Source organism: Lepidothrix coronata, unplaced genomic scaffold (assembly GCF_001604755.1).
Source record: "Lepidothrix coronata isolate B3197 unplaced genomic scaffold, Lepidothrix_coronata-1.0 Scaffold284, whole genome shotgun sequence".
In the NCBI taxonomy this organism is placed as follows: domain Eukaryota; kingdom Metazoa; phylum Chordata; class Aves; order Passeriformes; family Pipridae; genus Lepidothrix; species Lepidothrix coronata.
In genome coordinates, this window is record NW_016690464.1 from 342,846 (window position 1) to 364,355 (window position 21,510).

General features: G+C 50.2%; 1 protein-coding gene across 6 annotated transcripts in view; it reads right to left on the reverse strand.

Annotated features, from left to right (window-relative positions):
- The window catches only part of SAMD4A (sterile alpha motif domain containing 4A), a 100,113-nt gene extending 78,609 nt beyond the window's left edge, over positions 1-21,504 (reverse strand). For 5 of the 6 annotated variants that reach the window (XR_001878335.1, XM_017836793.1, XM_017836789.1 and 2 more), the window contains exon 1: positions 21,042-21,504. Coding sequence is in view for 4 of the 6 variants with exons in the window: in XM_017836793.1 (XP_017692282.1) it covers positions 21,042-21,237 (196 nt within the window). In the remaining 2 variants the exon portion in view is untranslated. Of the gene's footprint in view, positions 1-13,322; positions 13,578-21,041 lie in introns of those variants that run through there. The other variant, XM_017836792.1, reaches the window with a different exon arrangement.
- Positions 21,505-21,510: the final 6 nt, after the last annotated feature.

The following is a 21,510-nucleotide window of genomic DNA, read 5'->3' on the forward strand; positions in this document are numbered from 1 at the left end:
AGACTGCCTTCAGCACAGACCTTATGTGGTTTTGAAGTTGTTTCTCCCAGATCTGCAGAGAAGTGTGTTTGCAACAAGGAGCACGCGAAAGGTCAAGCATCAACACAGATGCTGATGCTCTGACTTCAGCTCATGCCTGCCCAGGCAGGAGCTGGGCTTGTGTGCTCTCCGAGTCCATGCCAGCGGGGTTTTTTGAGCCCAAGAGAGCGTGTTTTACAGCCCAGACACAATTACAGGACAAGGGTGGATATCTGGGATGCAGGGATATGGGTCACAGACCTTGAGACCCTGCAAGAGCTGCTCTCACCGCTGCTTCTCTTCCCTCAATATCAAAATTTCCTCCAAACCTCCTAATTCCTAACTCCTAATGCAGCAGTAGGGATGTTGCAGGTGAGGTGGAAATACAGAGGGCAGTGGATCCAGCAGGAGGAGGAGCAGGAGGAGCTCCCATCACTGCAGATGCCCCATCCTGTTCCTGCCCCACGGCACAGCTGCTCATCCTGTGCCTGCATGTGCTGGCTCCTAAATTTAAACCAGCCAGGGATAAGCTCTGAAACAACAGCCAAGGCCTGGGGATATGTGCGTGCTGGGGGAGGGGGGGAATACATCCCCACTCTTTCCTTCAGCTTATCTCGAAGTCTTGGATGGGGGGAGCAGCTCTGGCACCCGCCAGGCAGAGCCTTCATTCCCATTTCCTTGCCAAAGGCAGAGCAGCAGCAGCTCTGAGAGTCTGGATTAGGGCATCACCTCCCAGAGTCATGGGATATGAGGGATCCTCCCTGGAGCCAAAGGGTCCCCTTGCTCCCATCCTGCAGCAAGCCTGGGTGGGCAGGCACCTCCTCATCCTAGCACACCCCAAATTCCCATCCATACTTCTCCGAGTGGAATTACAGAGCAGTTTAGGTTGGAAAAGACTTAAGATCATCGAGTCCAACTGTAAACCCAGCACTGCCAAGGCCACCACTAAACCATGTCCCCCAAGAGCCACATCTACACGTCTTTGGAATACCTCCAGAGATGGAAGCTGGAATTCAACCATCCCCCCTGGCTGCACAAGGTCTCCCCAAATGATGTTCTCCTGGAGGGTCTCCAAAGGACTCCAAGGCAGAGCCAGAGGGGACTCCTCTGCTGAGGAAAAGGAGGGAGAAGTGGGGTCCGCACGGGAATCCCTTCACTCAGGGTGCTGTGTCCTGCTCCTCTTGGGATGCCAATGAGAAGCATTCCCCAGGAACTGGCTCTTGGCTTGCACACAGACTAATGTGGGCTAGAAGAAAGAAATGTATAGAACAAGTGGTACACTGGAAAAAAAGGAAAATTACCGAAGACTCCCAGAATGGTTTGGGTTGGAAGGGACTTTAAAGACCATCTCATTCCAACTCCCTGCCATGGGCAGGGACACCTTCCACCAGACCAGGTTGCTCCAAGCCCCAGCTCCAGCTGTTATTTCAGGCAGAAAATGCTTCCTCTATCGTGGCAATAAGGAAAACTGAGATATTTCTGTGGCTTCTGCTTTGACGGGAAAAGGGCCGGAGCCGAGAAACGCGGAGCCGCAAAGAATCCCGTGTGAGCCCTTCTCAGGCTCCCCTGCCTGGCTCTGGCACCAGGGACACAACACTTTTCTCTTTCCTGAGCAGGATTTCCCCCCTTTTTTCTCCTCATTACCACACATCACCAGCCAAAGGGACATCTGAGAGGAAGGATGAACAGTAACCGTAAAAAGCCCTGGTTTTTCAAAAACAATTGGAATACTGCACAGACAAATTCACCCTCCATTTGATAGACAAGAGGAAGCCAAAATCCTCTGGACACAGGGAGGAGAACTGCAGCAGCCCCAGCTTCAGCCCCAAGTGTCCAGTTCCATCCCACAACCCTGAAGGTCTTTCCTACAACCACAAACCGTTTTAGCTCAGCCCGTGCCACAATGGCTCCCTTTTCCCCAAACACATCCCTAATGTGATTTAGTGTTTCCATCCCGCAGAAAGCACCTAATGCCTGAGAGGAGAGGGACTGCAGCATTCCAGCTCCCTCCCTGGGATGAAGGACATGCTGAACCACTTGCCCTCAAGTGCCTGAGGAGGCTGATAAGGAGGGAGGGAAAATCCACAGTTACAAAACCTCCACACTAAACAAGCAGAGAGATGCAGGACAGGAGAAGGAAGCTGTGCCCAGGCTGGGTGCACAGGGACCCCCAAAGATGCCAAGGACCCCCAAAGATGCAAAGGAGATGATTTAGGATCCCCCACATGAGCCAGCCAGCCTTGGGAGAGCCTGTCAAGAAGCAGCAGGGCTAAGAGAGGAGGGAAAACCACTGCACACGTCCCCCAGTTTTACAAGCTTTTTTCAACTGCTAAAATAGAAAAACCCTGAGCAAATTTAGCAAAACGTGTCAACAAGTTCTGTGCTACAGCCCAGACACACATGTTCTCCTCAGTAAGATGCATTCTTAGAAACCTTCTTTTGCAAAACCTGTTGGTGTTGGTGTGCCTTTTGTTTTCCTTTCTAGCTCCAAGTACTCACAAGCATCCTGGAGACTTAAAAAAAAAAAGAAAGAATAGACATTTTTAGACTTAAACGCATGGAGAGGACTAAGAGTGTGTCACCACGTGTCTGGGATAGATGTTAAATCCTCCAAAACCATATGCTGGAAATTGCTCCAACAAAAGAGACTGTGATGATAAAGAGAAGCCTTATGTTCAAGTACCCGTTAGTTGTGCAAGATTAGAAATTAACTCACAATCCAATCCTTGTAAAAAGGCTTTAAAAGCACAGGATTCCTCCTTAACATGAAAGCAATGAACTGATAGCTACTCATTATTGAATTACTCATTCAGATTTAACAGCAGCACGAGCACAAAGCTTCTCATCTTCTGTGTTGCCCTGACAAACCGCAGGGCCAAGGGCGAGAGCGTCACATCCAGGATGGCAAATATATCCCGTGGGATTCACATGTAAACCTCACTCCCAGAATCACAGAGGGGTTGGAAAAGATCATCAAGCCCAACCTTTGACCGATCACCACCTCGTCAAATAGACCCAGAGCACTGAGTGCCACGTCCAGTCGTTCCCTGGACGCCTCCAGGGACGGTGAACACCTCCAGGGATGAGTCCCACAGGGACCTGGGCTGCCCTGCTGGATCCGAGGTCAAGGATTTACTGTCCGATCAACGCAGCCTATCCCCAGGGCATGAGGAGTTTAATTATGGAAAAAATAGGCCACTCAGTAGAATCAGAAGGGAGAAAACAAGGTGTTATGTTCTTCATATATTTATCCAAACAGAATCCCCTTTGGATAAGAGGTTGCTGGTGATCTGACCCTCTCAGAAGACAGGATGAAATACAGAAATGCTTCAGGAAGGAGCAGGCCCACAACAAAACACATGCAATACCTACATGCAAAACGTACCTGCACACAAGCAGAACCCCAAAAGATGCCACGAAACCTACCAGGCACCCCAAAACTTCCGAGGAGCTGGGCAAGGCACCTCCACCAGCAGTGGCACGCTGCATCTCTGTGTCCCTCCACACAAGTGTGGCAAGAAACAGCCACACATTAAACAGCTCGTGCCAAAACTCGTGCTGATCAAACACACAGGAGGTGGGTGGACACCTCCATGCCCAAGACCAACGTGGCCAGACAAGCCATTCCCTGAAATAGCTCCTTCTCAGCCTCCTCCTCCTCCCAAATCTGCCTTTGGTTTCAGCTCCAGTTGTTCCCTCACTAATTGCCCCTCCTTAAATAGTCTCCCTTCCTCCTTCCTTGGGAAGGAGTGACAGTGCCCCACAGGGTGACAGTGGGCTGCACGACCAGCAGGAAGCTAAAATAGACTTTCACCAAGATGAACACCCCGCTAGCAGCTGTGACACAGTGAAATGCAACCACCTGGAGGGTTAATGTAGGCATGGATTAATGTAGAGGCTGAAATTCATAAATAGACTGAACATTTCTTTTCTGCAGCGTATTCCCCGGAAAGGAGGAAGGTGGGAGCACCCACAAAACAAGGAATACACCACCCAGGCACAACAGCTGTGCACACCATGAAGCATCAGGAAGAAATTCTTGGCTGTGAGGGTGGGCAGGCCCTGGCACAGGCTGCCCAGAGAAGCTGTGGCTGCCCCATCCCTGGAAGTGCCCAAGGCCAGGTTGGACAGGGCTTGGGGCAAGCTGGGATAGTGGAAGGTGTCCCTGCCCGTGGCAGGGGGTTGGAACAAGATGATCTTTAAGGTTCCTTCCAACCCAACCATCCTGTCATTCTCCATGTGCAGCATCAGCACGTGTGAGGATACGGAAACAGGAAGGAAACAATGATATTCTTGTCACTTACCACCCAATGCACAAAATTAGAGATTAATAAAGCAAAGCAAATAAATCTGAGATGCATTTTTGGGGCAGAAAGCACCTTAAGGGACCGGAAGGAAGGTGCTTTGATACCCTAAATGAGCATCATTGCACATATCTGAAGTCTTTGCAGGAGTTTTCGGGAGAGGTGGGTTTTGCAGTCTGGCTGTCTGCAAGCAAGTGGTGCAGATTAAGGACTGAGCAACGCTGCAAAACCAGCTCTGAACACTCCTGCCATCTGAACCTGGTGAATGGGAAAAAAACCTGACCTGGATATTGGGATTACCCTTGGAAAGCCCAACCTTTCCTCCCTATCCATCAGAAGTAACAGCAGTGGCTCCTTGCTGCGGAGCAAGCCAGGATTTAAATTTATTACGTGGAACTACGAGAATCACACAGTTTGTGCTCAAGTTGTGGTTCACCACTGAAAAAATTCATCTTAGTGAAACCAGAGCGCTGGTGCAGCATCAGATACAGTTATCTCCAGAAGCTGCACCCTTATCTGGTTCCAACACACAGTTCCTCCACAGGATAGGAGGTGGTGGGACGTGATAAGTGGTCAAACCATCCTTAGCAATGTGAAGGTATTGCATCTATAGAACACTGGCCTTGTGTAAGAGAGCAAACACACAGAGGGAAAAGCAGTTGGTGATATGAGGAAAAAAGGAGGGGGGGGAACCCCCACTTCCCTGACAGGATTTATTTTTAGGTGATGGTTGCTCAAGCCTGCTTGGGGAATCGGTGTGTCGGGAGGAGCTCCCGTGCAAGAGGACGAACGGTGACTCAGCAGGTAAGAGCTGTCAAAAACGTGTCCAAAATTGAAAGGGTAGGAAAAAAAATCATAAGGAAAAGCTATAAATACCTCGAGCAGTTTTGTTTCGTGCCCTGGGTGGATGCCTGTGGCTGCAGATGCTGCTCTGTGAAGCAAACTGGGGAACTCCGTCCCTATCCCGAGCACCTGTGGGGGGTTCCCTCCTCCAAAAGCAGGACCCCTGAGCCCAGGAATCACTCTGGGATCTGTGTCTGCCCCAAACACAACATGCCAGGGGATCCCATCACCACTGAATTTCAGCTATGATGCTAAAGACAGCCTTGCCCCTCAAGGTACACCCTGCTCCAGCCTTCATCCCCCTTTACACACCCCTCCGGAGAGGACGGGATCAGGATTTTTTAATGCACATTCAGACAAAAAACACTCTTTTTAAAAAAATTTTAAATAAAAGTCAAAAAGCCCAACCAACATGAAAGGCTGGATAAACACTCCTCCTTTCCCCAGCAGAAATTACAAAAATGCCTTTGAATTTGTTTTGGCAAGAAACAATGTTTTTTATGAAAGAGCTTCATTGAAAAGTCACAATTTGGAATGCATTCATCTATTCTACATTTTTTAAAAAGTTTTAATTACCACTTTAAGGGTATTTTGACATAGTTTATGGTTTGTTAGATTGTGCTGTGTGCTGCAAATGCCAAACACACCTTTTTGGAAGAGCCTTATTATTGTATTAATGCAAAATGTGGGGTTTGTGCTGCCGAGACTCGTGTCGGCAATTGAAAAATAATAAATTAATTCCATTTGGAGAAAACGCTGCCATTTATAACCCAGCAATTAAGAACAGATTTAATTTTAGATATCACTGCATTCTTCAGCTTACTGAGTTATTCAGCACTGACACTGGCACTACCAGTTTATGCTCAGTACTTCAAAAAACAGACCCAGGTCAACTTCTCACCCCTTAAATTAGCAACGACAGACATGAAAAGTTAATGCTGTTTTCCTCTCTCCTGAAAGCTGCAACATACAGATTTTGCGGGGGGGGGGGGGAAAGCAAGGGGGAAAAATAAAAAGCAAGCAAATGCTAGGATTTCTGCTACAACAGGTCAAATTCTATCAGCCAGGGGCACATAAGGAGTTAAGAAAAAAACCCAAACCTCAATGGAGTGAGGCAGAGCTGACTGTGTTTGCAAACCAGGGTGTGCAGACATTTGGAGGGAGAGGGAAGCAGTCCGAATCCTGGCTCTGGAGGGATTCCCACAGCCCCATCTCCCTCCCCAAGGCCAGGCGGTCGGGCAGCAGGTAGGAGATGGAGAAAGGAAAATGCTTTTTATTTGGCCGTGGCTCTGGCAGCAGAGAGGTGATGCCCAGGGAGGTCTGGTGCTGCGGGCAGGGCTCCAGCTGGCACCGGGGGGATGGGAGGTTTGATGGCTCCATCCCACACAGGGAAGAGGCGGAGCAGTCCAGGGACCAGCACCCGCATCCTGGGGGTGACGGGGCACCAGAGCTGGAAGACCGGTGGGAAATGGGATGTGTCCTCAGCATCTCCCCTCGGGCACAGGGCATAAAACACTCACTGTGATCACCAGCAACCTCTACATGTGAAAATAGTCCCCGAGGCGAAGGAAAGGGAAGCTAAACAGGAGCGAGGTCATGGGAACTCCCCTTTCCCCACCCAAGCTCCCGGCCACCCCCAGCAGCAGGAGACCACAATGTACGGAAAGAAGGGACACACTCGGGCTGTGGCAGCAGGCCAGACCTGGAAAGCAAAACTAACACCTGAGGAAAGGGACAAGGAGTGAAATGGTTCTGTAATGAAGGCAAGTGGAGGGCCCTGGGCATCCCCTGCAGCACTGAGGTGACACGGTGACAGCGATTTGCTGTTGTCACAGCAGCACAGGACAGGCTGGGGGATCCCCAGGGGTGGCAGGACCAAAGCAAGGTGTGTTCTGGCCACAGGAATGCTGTGGGGTGGCTGCAGGAGAAGCAGGACGATGCTCTGGGCATCATCCAGACGCCAGAACAGGCAGCACACCCAGAGCAGTGTGAAAACAGCCTGGTTTGGGGGTTTTTTCACATTAAGATGATAAAGACAACACTCACCACAATAACAGTGCAACAAAAAGGGTTTGCAAACAGCAAAGGGATCACCCCCGAAAGCCCAGCACCTGGGGGTCCCAAAGTCCAGGGTGGAGTGGCAGGACTCACACAGACCAGCTCAGATCCTGGGAGAAAAGCTCTCAGCACCCTTGGAACCCTGCCACAGGTAAACATGGATGTGTTTTGAACAGAACCACGTGATGAGGACCCAAAACCCAGCACCCTCAGAGGGGTTTGCCAGCCCCTGAAGGATCCAAGGGCACCTTCATCACGCCGTCAACTGCCCTCCTGGGGCACATGTGAAAGAGCAAGCTAAACTGAATTGAACCTTGGCTTTTACAGGGCTCCCCCTCTTATTTGTACAAAAAAATGGAAAAAAAAAATCCCCAAGCACGCATTTTTATTTACCAAGGTTCCAGCAGTCTCATTTCCCTCTCCAAGGCAGGAGTACTGCTGCACTAATTGTAAGTCTATGGAGAAACAGGCTTCCCTCTGCTTTCACACTGGAATTAGTTACGCTCAGCCTGACCTTGCGTTATTTTGAAGCTCTGCAACATTAAAAGAAAATTAGAGTGACTTGTTAAATCCTTTAAAAGGTAAAACAACCCTATTGCTCCAAGTTCCCATACAAAAAGAAACACCAAACCCAAACCAAAAACGAGCTCTTAAATCACAACTAGGGCTTTAATGTGGTGGGATTTAGTCTTATATTTTAAATTCATTCTTTTTTTTTTGTTCATCTGAACAATCACAGCGGCTTTAATGAGCTCTCCCTGTGAAAACTCCCAACTACAAAGGATCACATTTGCTCGTGTTCCAGAGCTCCACACACCTCGAAAGGAAATCCTAAAGCATCGCGTGCTTCTTAGCAGCCAGATTACCAGCTTTTAATCCTCTCTGCCAGATGTATTTTTAATCTTTTTGTGTGTAATAAAGCAAATTAGTGTAATTGTATGGGCAAACCGAACGAAAATACGCACATCAGATTAAAAAAAAAAGCCGAATTTGGTTGTGTTTTGAAGATCTGGCAAGGAACGGAGCTGGGGGCTGAATTCAGCTCTGCAGGCATTGCCAGGGGAAGAAGTTGCTGCACGGTGAGTGAGGAGCTTCATCACCCTTCAGCCACAAGTCACAGGCTCCCATTCCTCCTCCAAGTCCCCCACAAGGCACCACACCAGCCCTTGGATGAGCAATCACAGGATAGTCTGGGTTGGAAGGGACCTTAAAGATCATCCAGTTCCACCCCCTGCCATGGGCAGGGACACCTTCCATTATCCCAAGTTGCTCCAAGCACAATCCAACCTGGCCTTGGACACTTGCAGGGATGGGGCAGCCACAGCTTCTCTGGGCTGGGTGTGCCAGCTGTGACCCACCACAGCCCTCGGGAGCGAGGAACGGCCCCAGCAGCCCCACAGAGGAACCCCGACAGCAAGAAATATTCTCTGAGGTGGCTCTCAGCATCCCCCCTCCAAGGGACAGTACAGAAGTGGCCTGGGACAGGGGTGGAGACACCTGGTCCAGGCCACTGGCTGTAAGAGGACAGGTTATGCCCCTGGAAGCTCAGGAGTGAGTTCTGTGCCACAGAACCAGCTGATGACCAAAAGGCCGATTTCCGAGATGTGTAAACAGCGTCAAACCCGTAAATCTGCTGAAATCAGGGGCTTTACACCAGCAAGGAGTCGGATCTCAGGGGTCTGTGGGACAGCAGGGCAAGTCCTAAGCCTCCACAGGCCTGGGTTCCCAGCCTCTCCTGTGGCAGGATCCCTGGTTATCACACATTGAGATTACTGACTGCTCAGGGCAGAGGGGAAAATACCAACTATTTCCATTTTAAAAACAGAAAACAACATCAATGCTGACATCCAGTTTGGCTTCGGGAGGGATTTAAAGAACTTGGGCTTCTTCGTTCCCTAATCCCACACCATGCTTCCCTACTACCAGCCAGGATCCACTTCTAACAATGCAAAAGCATCTGCCCACATTTTTGCAATTATTCCAGACCCGGCAGAGAGCACCCTCCCCTTTCTGTAGGGTTAATCTAAAGAACAGTTGCCAAAATGCTGGGAACACAGTCAAACAATAGCTCCTCTGATGAAATTCCTCCACTCCATAGAGAAACCAGTATCCTCCAGCTGCTGTGGCTTGTCCAGAGAGATCTCCGAGTGTTTACCCGCTCCCATAAATAAAAGGGGGGAAAAAAAAAAAAAGATGACAAACTGAAAGATTTGAGTGCAGCTTGCAAAAAAAAAAAAAAAAGAGACTGCAGAGCCCCTGCCATGTAACCACAACACACGTTTTACTAATGCAACATTTGCCTTGTGTGAAATACAAACCCGGGGCAGCAGTGGAGGGAGGGCAACGCCGGCCACCTGTCCCGGGGATAGAGCCTCGCTATACTTATCGGCACAGAGACCACTTCCAGCAGCTCCATCCCCTTAAATCCTCATTCTCAGTGGAATCTCTGATCAGTCATTTATAAAAGCCGGGAAGCCAGGCTGGACAGCTGAGTTACAGCAGCTATTATCCACGTATGCCTGAATTCCAGCAGACACCTTTATTTATAAAGGCTCTCTGGCTGACCGGGATTTGACACCGGCTACAAAAAGCACTCAGCATCCAACTGGCTGCTCCAGAAGAATGTGAGGAGAGGTTGGTGAGCACAGGCCAAGCTGACACCTTTACACAGATTCCCTGCTGCTGCCATGACTTGGAATAGAGCAGGTTTAAGGAACTGAATTCCTGAGCAGACACACAGAGTTGCACACCTTTGCCTCTTCTGCTACGGGTTCAAGTGGATTGTTTTCCCACTATCCCTAATTCTAACAGAATATTTAGAGTATTTTATGCTTCATATATGTTCACATATTTCATATGTGTTCTAATGGAATATTTAGAGTATTTTATGTTTCATCAGGCCTATTCCCTCTCATTTTAGACTTCCTGGGTCTGCACTTTCTTGCTTGTCAACCCTTAGGCTGGCCCTGACCTGAGAGCTGTGAACCTGGACAACTCACTTTCCATGAAACTTAGGAAAACCCACGACTCACAGTTAATACAAGTGCAAGGGGATGGGGAGGAAGAAGGTGGTAAGAAAAATCAGTTGCTCACAGTTGGTTTTCTGTATCTCCAACACTCAGTGGCAACCCCTGGTAACAGAAGGTGACCAAGCACACGGCAGAAGTGTGAATTCCGCTTTAAATGGACAGAATTCCCAGGAGCAGCACGTGCAAACACAGCCTGCAGGGCTCAGCTGGGCCAGAGGAGGCTGGGTTACCTGTGGGCTCACATCACACTCCTTACTCTGTTATAACAACCTGAAACAGGAGCTGGCACCTCTGCTGGGCACAGAGCTGGGACCCAGCTCCCCACGGGGCTCCAACAGAGCCTGCCAGCACAGTGACAGTAAGGAAGGGACTTCCTTGCCTGGTTCCTCATTTCTTAAGCAAGGACCGTCAAAAGCATCCTCCTTTGACTTTCAAAAGCAGCCCTGTTCAGCCTGGAGAAGAGAAGGCTCTGGGGAGACCTTGGAACCCCTTTCAGTACATAAAAGGGCTCCAAGAGAGCTGGAGAAGAACTTTGAATAAGGGCTTGGAGCGACAGAAAAAGGAGGAATGGCTTCACGCTGTCAGAGAGCAGAGTTAGATTGGATATCAGGGAGAAATCCTTCACTGTGAGGGTGGTGAGACCCTGGCATTGCCCAGAGAAGTTGTGGCTGCCCCATCCCTGGAAGTGTTCAAGGCCAGGCTGGACAGGGCTTGGAGCAACCTGGGCTAGTGGAAGGTGTCCCTGCCCATGGCAGAGGGTTTGGAACAAGGTGAGGTTTAAGGTCCCTTCCAACTCAAACTGTTCTGGGAGTCTATGATCCTTCCTGCTCCCAGCACCCTCTCCCATAGCACCCACCCCTGCCACCACAGCCAAACCTGTGGTGCTGGATGAAACAGCACAGGACTGAGCCCCAGCACAACTCTCCAGCTAAAATTCCCTACAGATGATGAAAATCTGGGGGCTGAGAGCAACAGGAGCAGCCAAGGGACCTCGGGCAGCCCTCACAGCACAACCTGAAGCTCCAGGGAGGTTTCCCAGTTTCCCTTGAGGGGCCGCCAGATGAGATCCCCACAGGCCACCCTGAAGCCTCCAGCAGCAGCATCAGGAAGGAGCTGTGTCCGTGTGCTGCTGAGTAAGTTGTTATGGTTACTGAAGGGTTTGCTGGGCTTTTTTCCCCTCCTCTTTTAAAAAGAACTCTTATCAGTTTAACATAATACCACCAGTCAATAACTATTCTTATCTTAAAAGGTCACTCAGGTAGTTATAACTCAACATTTCATCTATGTTTGCATTATCTGGAGGGAAACAGCCTGGAGACTTTGTATTTTTATTTTAATAATCCACTTCTTTGGAACGGTGAGATTTAGGGGAAAAAAAAAAAACCCTACCCAGAACCAAGTTGACCCTGTGGCAATTTGAGCACACCAGGGAACAGACAGAAAAAAGGTAGAAAAATCACATTGATGTTTGCTGCATCAGAAACAGGAGGAATATCCCGACAGGAAAGCTGTGAAAAGCAGGGAAATGCATGGATGCAGACCACAGCTGCTGCAGAAACACCATGTCCTGCTTGGACAGATCAGGCAAGTTTCTCCACGACAAAAATTGTGGGGTTTTTCCTCCACATTTCTTTCCCCATTTTCTTCCCTCACTTCCCATTGCAGCTGGAGGACAGAGAGAAGGGGTTGACACAAGAAAACCAATGACAAGAAGAACTGATCTGTGATGTTCAGGGTTAAAAACACTGAAGAAAATGCAAAGAAGAAAATTCAGTGGCATGGAAAGTGGGTTTTAAAATGCTTCCAGCTAAACCTGGTCAAACCCTGTTTTATCCACCCACTGAATTTCTTCTTATAACTACAGCTAAAACTCCAAACACATGTGCCCATTCCCTACCAGGCAAGGAGCAGGAGAACTAACTGGTTTAAAGGAAGGCAGGTTTGTAGCTTGTCTGAAATGAGTTTTATCAAAAAAAAAAAAAAAAAAAAAAAANAAAAAAAAAAAAAAAAGAAAAAAGAAAAAGAGCAATCTGGAATTAATTACTTGTGAGGATCAGTAACAGAGGAGAAGCTTTTTAAAGCACTCTGTGCTTCTACTCCAGGGCTGCCTCGCTCAAGAGCGAAGAGCGGAGCGGAGCTGCTGAATCCTGCAGATGACAGTCACAATATTAACATTATTTTAAGTAAAATAACATCTTCAGGCATGATAGCTCAACCAGCTGGGCCACATCCAGCTCCTGCAAATAACAGGGAAGGCTTGCAGGGGCCGTGGGGGAAGCTGGCTCAGCCCCTGGTGCAGCAGAGCCGTCAGTACCAGCCATCCATGTCTCCCATCACAGACAGTCCCAGGCTCACAACGTGGAATGACCACGAGTTTGTTCAAGGACAACACCCATGGATTATTTTTACAGGATACAAGAAAGCTTTAGCACTGCAAAGGCCCTGAGAAGGGCAGTCACGATTAATAGCAGAGAAATATATGGTTTACACCTTGGGTTCAAGAAGATCAGAAGTCTACAGAGTCATCACTCCTCCAGACAGGAGCAGGAAGCCTCAGGTGAGGTGCTGCACCACACACCTGCACGGCCCTGCATTCAGGTACCTTCACCAAAACCCCTGGTATGGCCCTGCCATGGAGTCACCTCATGCAAACACTCAAATAAAACCACACACTGTGAGCCAGGCATCAGATACGTGAGCCTGTGCTGGGAAATCACTGGATTCCACCTCCTCTTGCTTTAGCCAGATGTGTTTGTCTCCGGCATGGAAAGATCACTAGAAGAAGGTAGAAGGAGACAAGGAGACAAGGTAGAAGGAGACAAGGCACGTGTCAGTACAAAGCAAACTGGGTTTCTGCCTCCTCACCCTGACCAGGCTCGTTTTCTGCTCCTTACACTTTGAGTTGCACGGCCCTCACGCTTTGGGTGAGACCATCCCAAGCCCTCTGCTCTGTGAGAGAAAATCCAGCTTGGAATCCCCTCCATGCCAGAAACACAACTCCCTCTGCCTGCAAAACCCCCTTCCAAAGAAAAGCCAGCAACACCTTCTCCAACAGAGAAACAATTCCAACCTTGTTTTGAGGAGATCCTGCCCTTCCACTTAACGCATCTGCCGCGGAAGAGGAAGTCGGGAACAGATCTGCTCGCTCCAACCTCAACTTCATTTGTGATTCCTGGGCCAAGATGGAAAGCCACTGCCTTGGCTGTTTGCCACCGCCAAACTCATGCTCAGACGTGACCTCTGCAAATCTCTGGGTCTCCTTCTTAGGACCAGAGCGCTGGAGAGTTACACGTATTGGTTTTTTAAGGAAAAAGGATGAGCATGCAAGCCTGTGGATCCCTTGCATCAGACCTGCAACCTCTTTTAGATCCCTCAGCAGCTCTTGCACAACCCAGAGTTAGTAAAAAAGTAATGGTCTTGTTTACTCAGTGAAAACACAAAATACAAAGGGCACGTGCACACGCACAGTTCACGTGAGGGTTCATCCCACCACCCTTGGGGGGTTTCTGCAGACAAAAAGGATTTCAAACACCACGACCTGTGCTTTGGGTGGGCCCTGCACGCGCTTGGCACCGCGCGAGGAGTGGGGAGGAGACCGGGGCGACCAGGTGGGAACCCCAAAACAGTACAGCAGTACAATACAGCAGCTTCTCCTTCCTCTGAGGGATCCAACCCCGAGGAGCTGCGGGCTCCGATCCCGGGGTTTGGGTGCAGTGGCAGTGCAAGGGGTGCCCTTTCTCCCAGCAGTTATCTGTGGTAACACTAGACACGAGCACGATGCTGGAGCGCTAAAGCACTGACGGGTGCGCCTTAAAATAAAGCCAGTGTTCACATCGATTACTATTTCAGTTACCCCGACTGCAAACACAACTCCCAGCTTGGTAAAGAATGGCTTTCGTGGGCCACAAATTAAATAAAGGCCTTTTTTTGATGGAACACGAGAAAAAGAAAGGGCAGAGCTTGAGAAATTGTAAGGAGGTGGGAATTCGCACCGTGACCCACAGAAACCTTCATCAACTCCTTCAGGGAAACGGCAGGAAAATTTGGCTGACTGCAGCATCAACTGGCCCAAATGTAGATGTAAAATACAAAATGGTGGGACAGGCACACAGCTCTGCTCAGATGCTGAGGTCTGACACGCCAAAGGATGCAACTGTGCAGGGGATCATCCACCGGCAGCGGTCCAGGCTACGAGCGGAGCGCTTTCCACACTCATCCATTTAATCTCGTTTGCAGATAAGTGTATTCACAAACTAGATTATTTTAATTGATGGCTCTACAGCTGGTTCCTGTTCAGCTCTAGAGCTAAAGCTGTCCCCAACCTCTCCCATCATGGGTTGAGGACGGTGATGCCTCGTGCAGTTCCACCCCTTCAGTGCAGTTCCTCCTCCCTGCACCCGCCGTGGGGGGACAGAACTTCAGATCCACTGCTTTTCCAAGCACAAATATGAGACACCTGCACAGAAGGGAGGCACTTGGGTAGGAGTCAAGGGAGAATAAGCCAGGCCAGGCAAAGAATTCCAGCTCAGGTCTGTGACGATGCATGAAATGCTTCTCTGCATCTTCCACGTGCACTTCAACAGTGGGATATTTCCCAAATGAAGTCAGTAGGGAAATTAAGCCTGACATCAGGGCCCTCACTGAGCCATGAATTATCTGACAAAATGGTTAAATGGACACTGGAAAGTATGGAAAAGTCTCTCTGGGAGAAAGCAGCCCATCTGTGGCCAACTCTCTTGCACCAGTGATGCACCAGACAGCAAACCAGGCTGTTCCCATTCGTTAATTTTTTCCTTGCCATTTTAAGCATTACTACCCAAAAACGTTCCCCCAGGCAAGTGCTGCCACCCCCCACCCAAACAACCTGGCCCTTGTTAGCCCTGCTCATGGAAGAGACCTTGCCACTTGTGCTCCCAGTGCTTTGGAAGCAAGCCACAGGGAGCATCTTCCTCCTGCTCTGACTGCAAGGGACACGTGCCAGGAACCACGAGGGAAGGAGTATTTAAGCAAATAGGAGAAAATACCAAAGAGTGAAGTGCAAGCCCAAGAGTCTCCTCTAGGTCCCAGCATCAGGGTGAGGGGGACAGCAAAGGGAAGCCTTTGTCATGCCATGCCACAGACCTACTTCCAGCCAGGGACTGACACAAGCCAAAGGTTGGCCTGTGGTGCTTCCCAGAGTCACTCTGAAAAATATCCTTAAAAATAAAAATATCTTTGAACTGCAAGAGAATACTGAGTGTGCAGTGCTGGCTAACACTGCTCTGTACCTCTGTACCCCTCCCCTTGCTCCTCTCCAAAAAGCCCAGCACAGACAGGTTTTACCCCCAAGTTTGCAAACAAAACCTGGCAGCAGCTCAAGCACCAGCACACAGATTAAAAGAAGTCAGTGTCCAACAGCTCAGCAGATCTGAGGTTGCAGAGCTCAGCAGCCCAGGTTGCCCAGAGAAGCTGTGGTTGCCCCATCCCTGCAAGTGTTCAAGGCCAGGCTGGACGGGGCTTGGAGCAACCTGGGATAGTGGAAGGTGTCCCTGCCCATGGCAGGGGGTTGGAACTAGATGAACTTTAAGGTCCCTTCCAACCCAAACTGTTCTGAGATTCTATATTCTCTTCATTTAGGAGTTCCAGCTCCTGGTTTTTAATAGGCAGAGCTGCTCACACCCCTCCCTGAGCAGAGACAAGTGTGTGGAAGGACCACACAATGCCTTGCACTTAGAACTCCCTTTCACCCCCACTGAACATGGGCTTAGCTCCCGGTCCCATCCTCCTCCTGGGACACCTCCTTGGCTCTTCCAGTCCCTCCCTGGGACAGCCCAGCGACGCCTTCACACAGCCCAAGGGCACTTAAACCAGAGCTCAGCAATGCAATGCAACTACAAGCCAAGAAAAATTAAAAAAAAAAAAGGAAAACACCCTCAAACTGGGCACTGGGATAATTTTCCATCAGTGGGGGGTCACTGGGGGCAAACTGCAAAATTTGGAAGGTGGAAGGGTAGCAGCTTCTGATGGGCTGGGAGACTGTCTGTGACCAGGGTAGCAGCAACAGCTCTATGGCTGGAGCCACAGGGACCTAAGGATATAAGAAGCAAGGTCTGCAGGAACGTGTAATACCTTTTAATAGACCAGCTCGTACAGTTGGGGAAAAAAAAACCTCCACAACCACACAAGCCTTCCTTTGAGCTGCTGCACCTTCGTGCCTGGCCATTTTTTCCAGCTGCATCACTTGGTCTATTAAAAGACATTACGGCTCCCTGCAACCCTCATCTCTTCCTCAGGCCAGTCCTCCCTTCCCAGGATGAGGAATCTGGGTCATCCCAATGCTCCCATTGTGACACCTGACAGCCTGCTGAAGTGAAATAAAGATTTTGGCCCTAACACGTGGAGGAGCAGTTAATGTCCCGTGCACAGGGCAGGGAAAGCTTGTTGTCCTTCAAGGCCAGGAGTTTAAAGCTGCCGCTCTTCCTTTGGTGCAGGTGGGTGTCTGGATGCCTGGATGACCCTCAGGAGCCTTTGGGCACCTCTGTTGACCAGCAGAGAGCACAGGAGTGAGGAAAGCAGGGCTGGTGGGATGGGACGTGGGACTACTTTGGAAAAAAAACAAAACAGCCACACCTCTGGCCATCCCAGAGACGGGATACCCAAGTAGACGAAAGCAGAAGCACATCCTGCATTCCACGCCCAAAGCCTACAGACCACTTTTCATGGATACAGCCTTCCCTATCTGCTCACTGGGTCTGTATCCCATACCAAGCATCTCTCAGTGCCTCAGGAAGAGCACAGGTCCCTTTCCCACAAGGCATAGAATGCTCCTGCCTGACCTTTACCGGCGGCTCCAAGGAGGTCGCCGCGTCCTGATGGCTCCGAGCAGCTGGGGCTGAAGCTGCCCAGCAAGGCCAGGCTGGAAGGAAGGAAGGAAGTTATAGCAGGCTTTTAAATAGTGCTATGCAATACCTGAAACTTCTATTTCTGTGCACAGATAATATGGTTTCCATATTCTCCCCCGTGCCCAGCAGGCCAAGCCATTCAGGCTCAAACTGAATCAGCAATAACCCACATTCTTCACCAGTTAAACCATTAAAGCTTGTTGAGGCCTCCGTGTAGGACAACCCCAAGATGTGCATTTCACCAATGAAGAAACGTACAGATTTCCTTCTATGTTGGTTTCCCACTTCTGTTTTCCTTTTATAATCAAGCAATGCCTTTAAATTTTAAAAAGACCACAGGTGGAAGGTGGTCCCACAGCCACCTGGGCAGCCCCCACACCACATGCAGTCACCACACTGGTCTGCTCCCAGACACCGGTGTAGTTTTCTGCAGGATGTCTTGCAGGCGTCTCTCATCTGAGGTGGGCAACGTGGTTCTATCCATGCTTGAGCAGGAATCCAAAGAACCACAGAAGCAGGAGGCTCCTCAGGGCTTTCTGAGGGTCGTACACAGCAGAACCACGCCGGGTTTGCAGTCCTAACACGGAGAGCTTGGCTGTGATTATGAAAACACCTTCGCAACTGGAGAAAAACCAAGATAGAACTCCTTCAAACTAGATGTACCTGCTTCTCCACAGCAATTAACTAGTTAAAAAGAGTAATTTTTTCTTCCTTGAGGTTTTCCCATCTCATCTGCCATATGGCAGACCTGTCACCAGGCAAGAAACAAGCTGGACACTTTCACTGAGAGGAGTTTTCCTCTCTGCCTGCTCCACACACCAGAAAGCTCACGAGCCCCAGCCTCACCAGCCAGTGAGGATATCAAAGCTCTGCTCTCCCTTTGGGACCAGCACTGTTGGTGATGATATTGCCAAGGACGGTGTTCATCCACCACAGATCACAACAGCAGGGCTGCCACCTCTTCTGAATGACCATAAACTAGGAGTAATATTCCAGTTTTCCCACCTCCCCACAGGGCTGGGACAAGCAACAGGTCCTGCATGTACAAAACAACTCACTTCCCACGAGGACCCAGCGTAATTCCAACACTTGCTCCGGCACATCAGCCCAGCACGTTACATTCAGCCTGGCGCTGCTGAAGTCACGGTGACACCCCTTCCCAGACAATGGATTTCACCTGTGCCCCATGGAATGGGAACATCCCACACCTTACAGCCAACTCCTACAGGCTGTGCAACCCCATCACCCCACAGTCCCTTGTGCACCAGCGCCACCACGATCCCAACATCAACAGGGAGACCGGTGGGGCACCTACAAGCAGGGAGCCACCATTTCCAAGCCAGCAAACACCAGGAAAACATACCAGGAGCCACCTCAGGCCCCAGCCCGGGAGAGAACCGAGCCCAAATTGGTTATGCAAACACCAGGATTCAAAGAGTAACGAGTAGCACAAGGTTCGATGATGACGCTGCCACTCAGGACTTGGTGTGATTCCACTGCCAGGCAAGTGACAAGCGCCAGACTGCAAAACAGGCACGGAGCAGGAGCGACTGCAGGAATACAGGTGGCTTCATGAAGAAGGCAGTGCTAACACTGGAGACTATAAAGCCATTTCTTAACAGATCTTGCCTGCAAATCTCAGCTAACCTTCCCTCCACTGCAACAGGAGTGCCTGGTAAAGTGCACATCCTGCTCCACAGGATGCATGGATATGTCCATCCCATGGGAAAGCCTACGGGGGAAGGGGGGTGTTTGGTGAGACACAGGCACTCAACAGACTCAGGTTTTGGCACGGGAGTTACAAACGCCCTGGAGGAGCAGCTCGTTTTTGGAAGGAACGTCGGGGAATGCTCAGGCAGCTCCACCAACGCACTGAGGGACAGGCAGGAGGCGGGATGCCAAGCTCCACGCGCAGGAGAAATCCTCGCGCCAAGCAAGGTCAACGGGATTACAGGGACAAGCAGGGATTGCTCGCACGAGCAGAGATGGGAACGGCCCAACCCCTGGTCTGCACCCCGGCTTACCCCGAGGAAACGCCACCACACAGGCAGCCCTACGTGACTTCGTGTCCAGGAACACTTCAAACCCTGTTTTCCTTCATAATTCGCCTTTCCTGACGTCAGGGTGCAAATCACCCCCCTCCGACCCCTGGACCGACCGAGGGGACTGGGCTACCACCAAAACCACAGTATGAATGAAAAGCTGCAATGCTGATAAAAACGTAAGATTAAAAATACACGGCTCGCACCGACTCGCAGAGGGAATCACGGCAAGGCTGTGCTGAGGCTGGCATGGGAGGCTGCAAATGTATCCTGGAGCAGCCCAGCTGGGAGAGCGTGTTCCCGCCAGGCCCCCCCGGGGCCTCCCCACCCAAAGGGATGGATGAGGTTCATCCCTTCAGCTGTTTATAAAAGCAGCAGTATTGCGCCCAGACGCAGCATTCCTCCCTCTCATTCCTACGAGCTATATAAGGGAACGGCCAATTCCAGCCTGGCTCCCCCGTAGCCAGCCCCGATCCCTCTGCGCCGGAGCAGCCCCGGGCTCGGTTTCCTGCAGAAGGACTGAAATCCGTCCTCCTCGGTGGAACACGGCGCTGCGCTGGACCTTGTCATCAAATGGCAGCGCAGGCAGCTGCCAAACCCTGCCGGCTCGGTGCTCTAATAGGGAACAGCTGGAGAAGGACCCTGCATTCCTCCCGCCCCGTCCACACCGGGGGCTCTGTTCGGGATCCGGCCGCAAGATTTCCACCCATCACGGAACGCGGCCGCTCCCCGGCACCGCTTCCCCGTGCACAGCCCAAACCCCAAATCCCAATTCTCCCCCCCGGGGATTTTAAATCAAAGGCATGCTTTGCAACGCGCGGGGGTTGCTTCGCTTTTTTTTTTTTTTTTTTGGGTTGGGGGGGTTTTTTTTACGATTTGGGTTTTTTTTTTTTTTAAGGGCTCGGAGGAACAGAACCACGCAACTAAAAGACACTAAAATACGTTTTGCCTTCCCTGCTCTGTTTCTGTGTTGCAAAAACTCTACTTTAAGCGACTTGCATCCCTGTTTACATCCCCCCCTCAGGAACATACATCTGTAACAACCACCCCCCCCATAAATAAATAGAGGAGCACACGGCACGATTCCCCCGGCGCTTGTGCCATTTCCATCCTACTCTAACTCCATTTACTTCCCAGGAGTTGAGCAACTTGTAATGGTGAATAAATAAAAGCAAAATACACTTTCCGTAGCCTCGCACATTTTCTGTCCTGCACCCTCAGAAACCTAAAACAGTCCACTCGTATTTTCTTAGAGCTCTGCTGAAACACAAGAGGGGTATTCAGAGCTGCAGGGGAAAAAAAAATGCGTCCAAACAGGATCTGAATGATGAAATAGGAATTGCCACATTTGGGAAAAAAAAAAATTAAAAAAAAATAGGATAACCCAGTTACCCAGACCTTTATACAACAACAGTTCGTCTGAGGTAGCGATGGGCTGCTTTTGCATGTTGCAGAGAGCAAATCAAGCCACGTTGTCCAAAAGAAGCCCAGAAAATCCAGACTCTACGTGACCTGACTTACTTATTTCACAGGAAACTGCATGGAAGGAGGAAGGGGGGGGACGCGGGGGGGAGAGGAAAAAAAAAAAAAACCAACAAAAACCCACCAATCATTCATGCTACCGTAGTTACACCACGCCATGGAGCGGAGTAGTTTGCTGTGAAAAAACCAAACTGAAACAAGCCGAACCCCGTTTGGAAAATAAAACGTGAGGAGAGAAGGAGAGAAGCTGTTCCCGCAATCGAGCCGGGGAGCCCCCTCTCCCACACCGCACTCGTTCCTTGGGTGTATTTTTAACATTTTTCTATAAATTTTGACGGCGTTTAGAGCGCGGCTCGGGGAGGGTCTCGGCGAAACGCCACTCACCGGGGTTGTTGGCCTCCCCTTCGAGGATGTGGAGCTCGGTGCAGTCTGCCAGGGAATGCTCGAGGCAGAGCTGGAGGAAGCGAGCCTGGGTCCGGCTGACGCGTTTGAGCAGGGAGAGCAGCGCAACAGTCTGCTCGCACTCGTTCCAGCCCTTGAACCACCCGGCCAACACGCCGACCTGGTCTCGGAACATCATGGTGAGCCGGAGGGACAGCTCTGCGGGGAGAGAATAAATAACCGGGACAGCCTCCCTGCCCCCGGCGCCGCCGCCGCCACCGTGCTCGGGGCAGGGCTATTCACAATAAAAATAATAATAATAATAATAATAATAATAATAAAAATAATGGTGATTAAAAATAAAAAGGGGGGAAAAAAAGAAAAAAAGGAAAAAAAAGAAGAATCTCCTCTGCGACGCGCGAAGGGCGGGTTTGGTTTCGGACGCAGCTCTCGGCCTGGGCTGGGGTTTTTT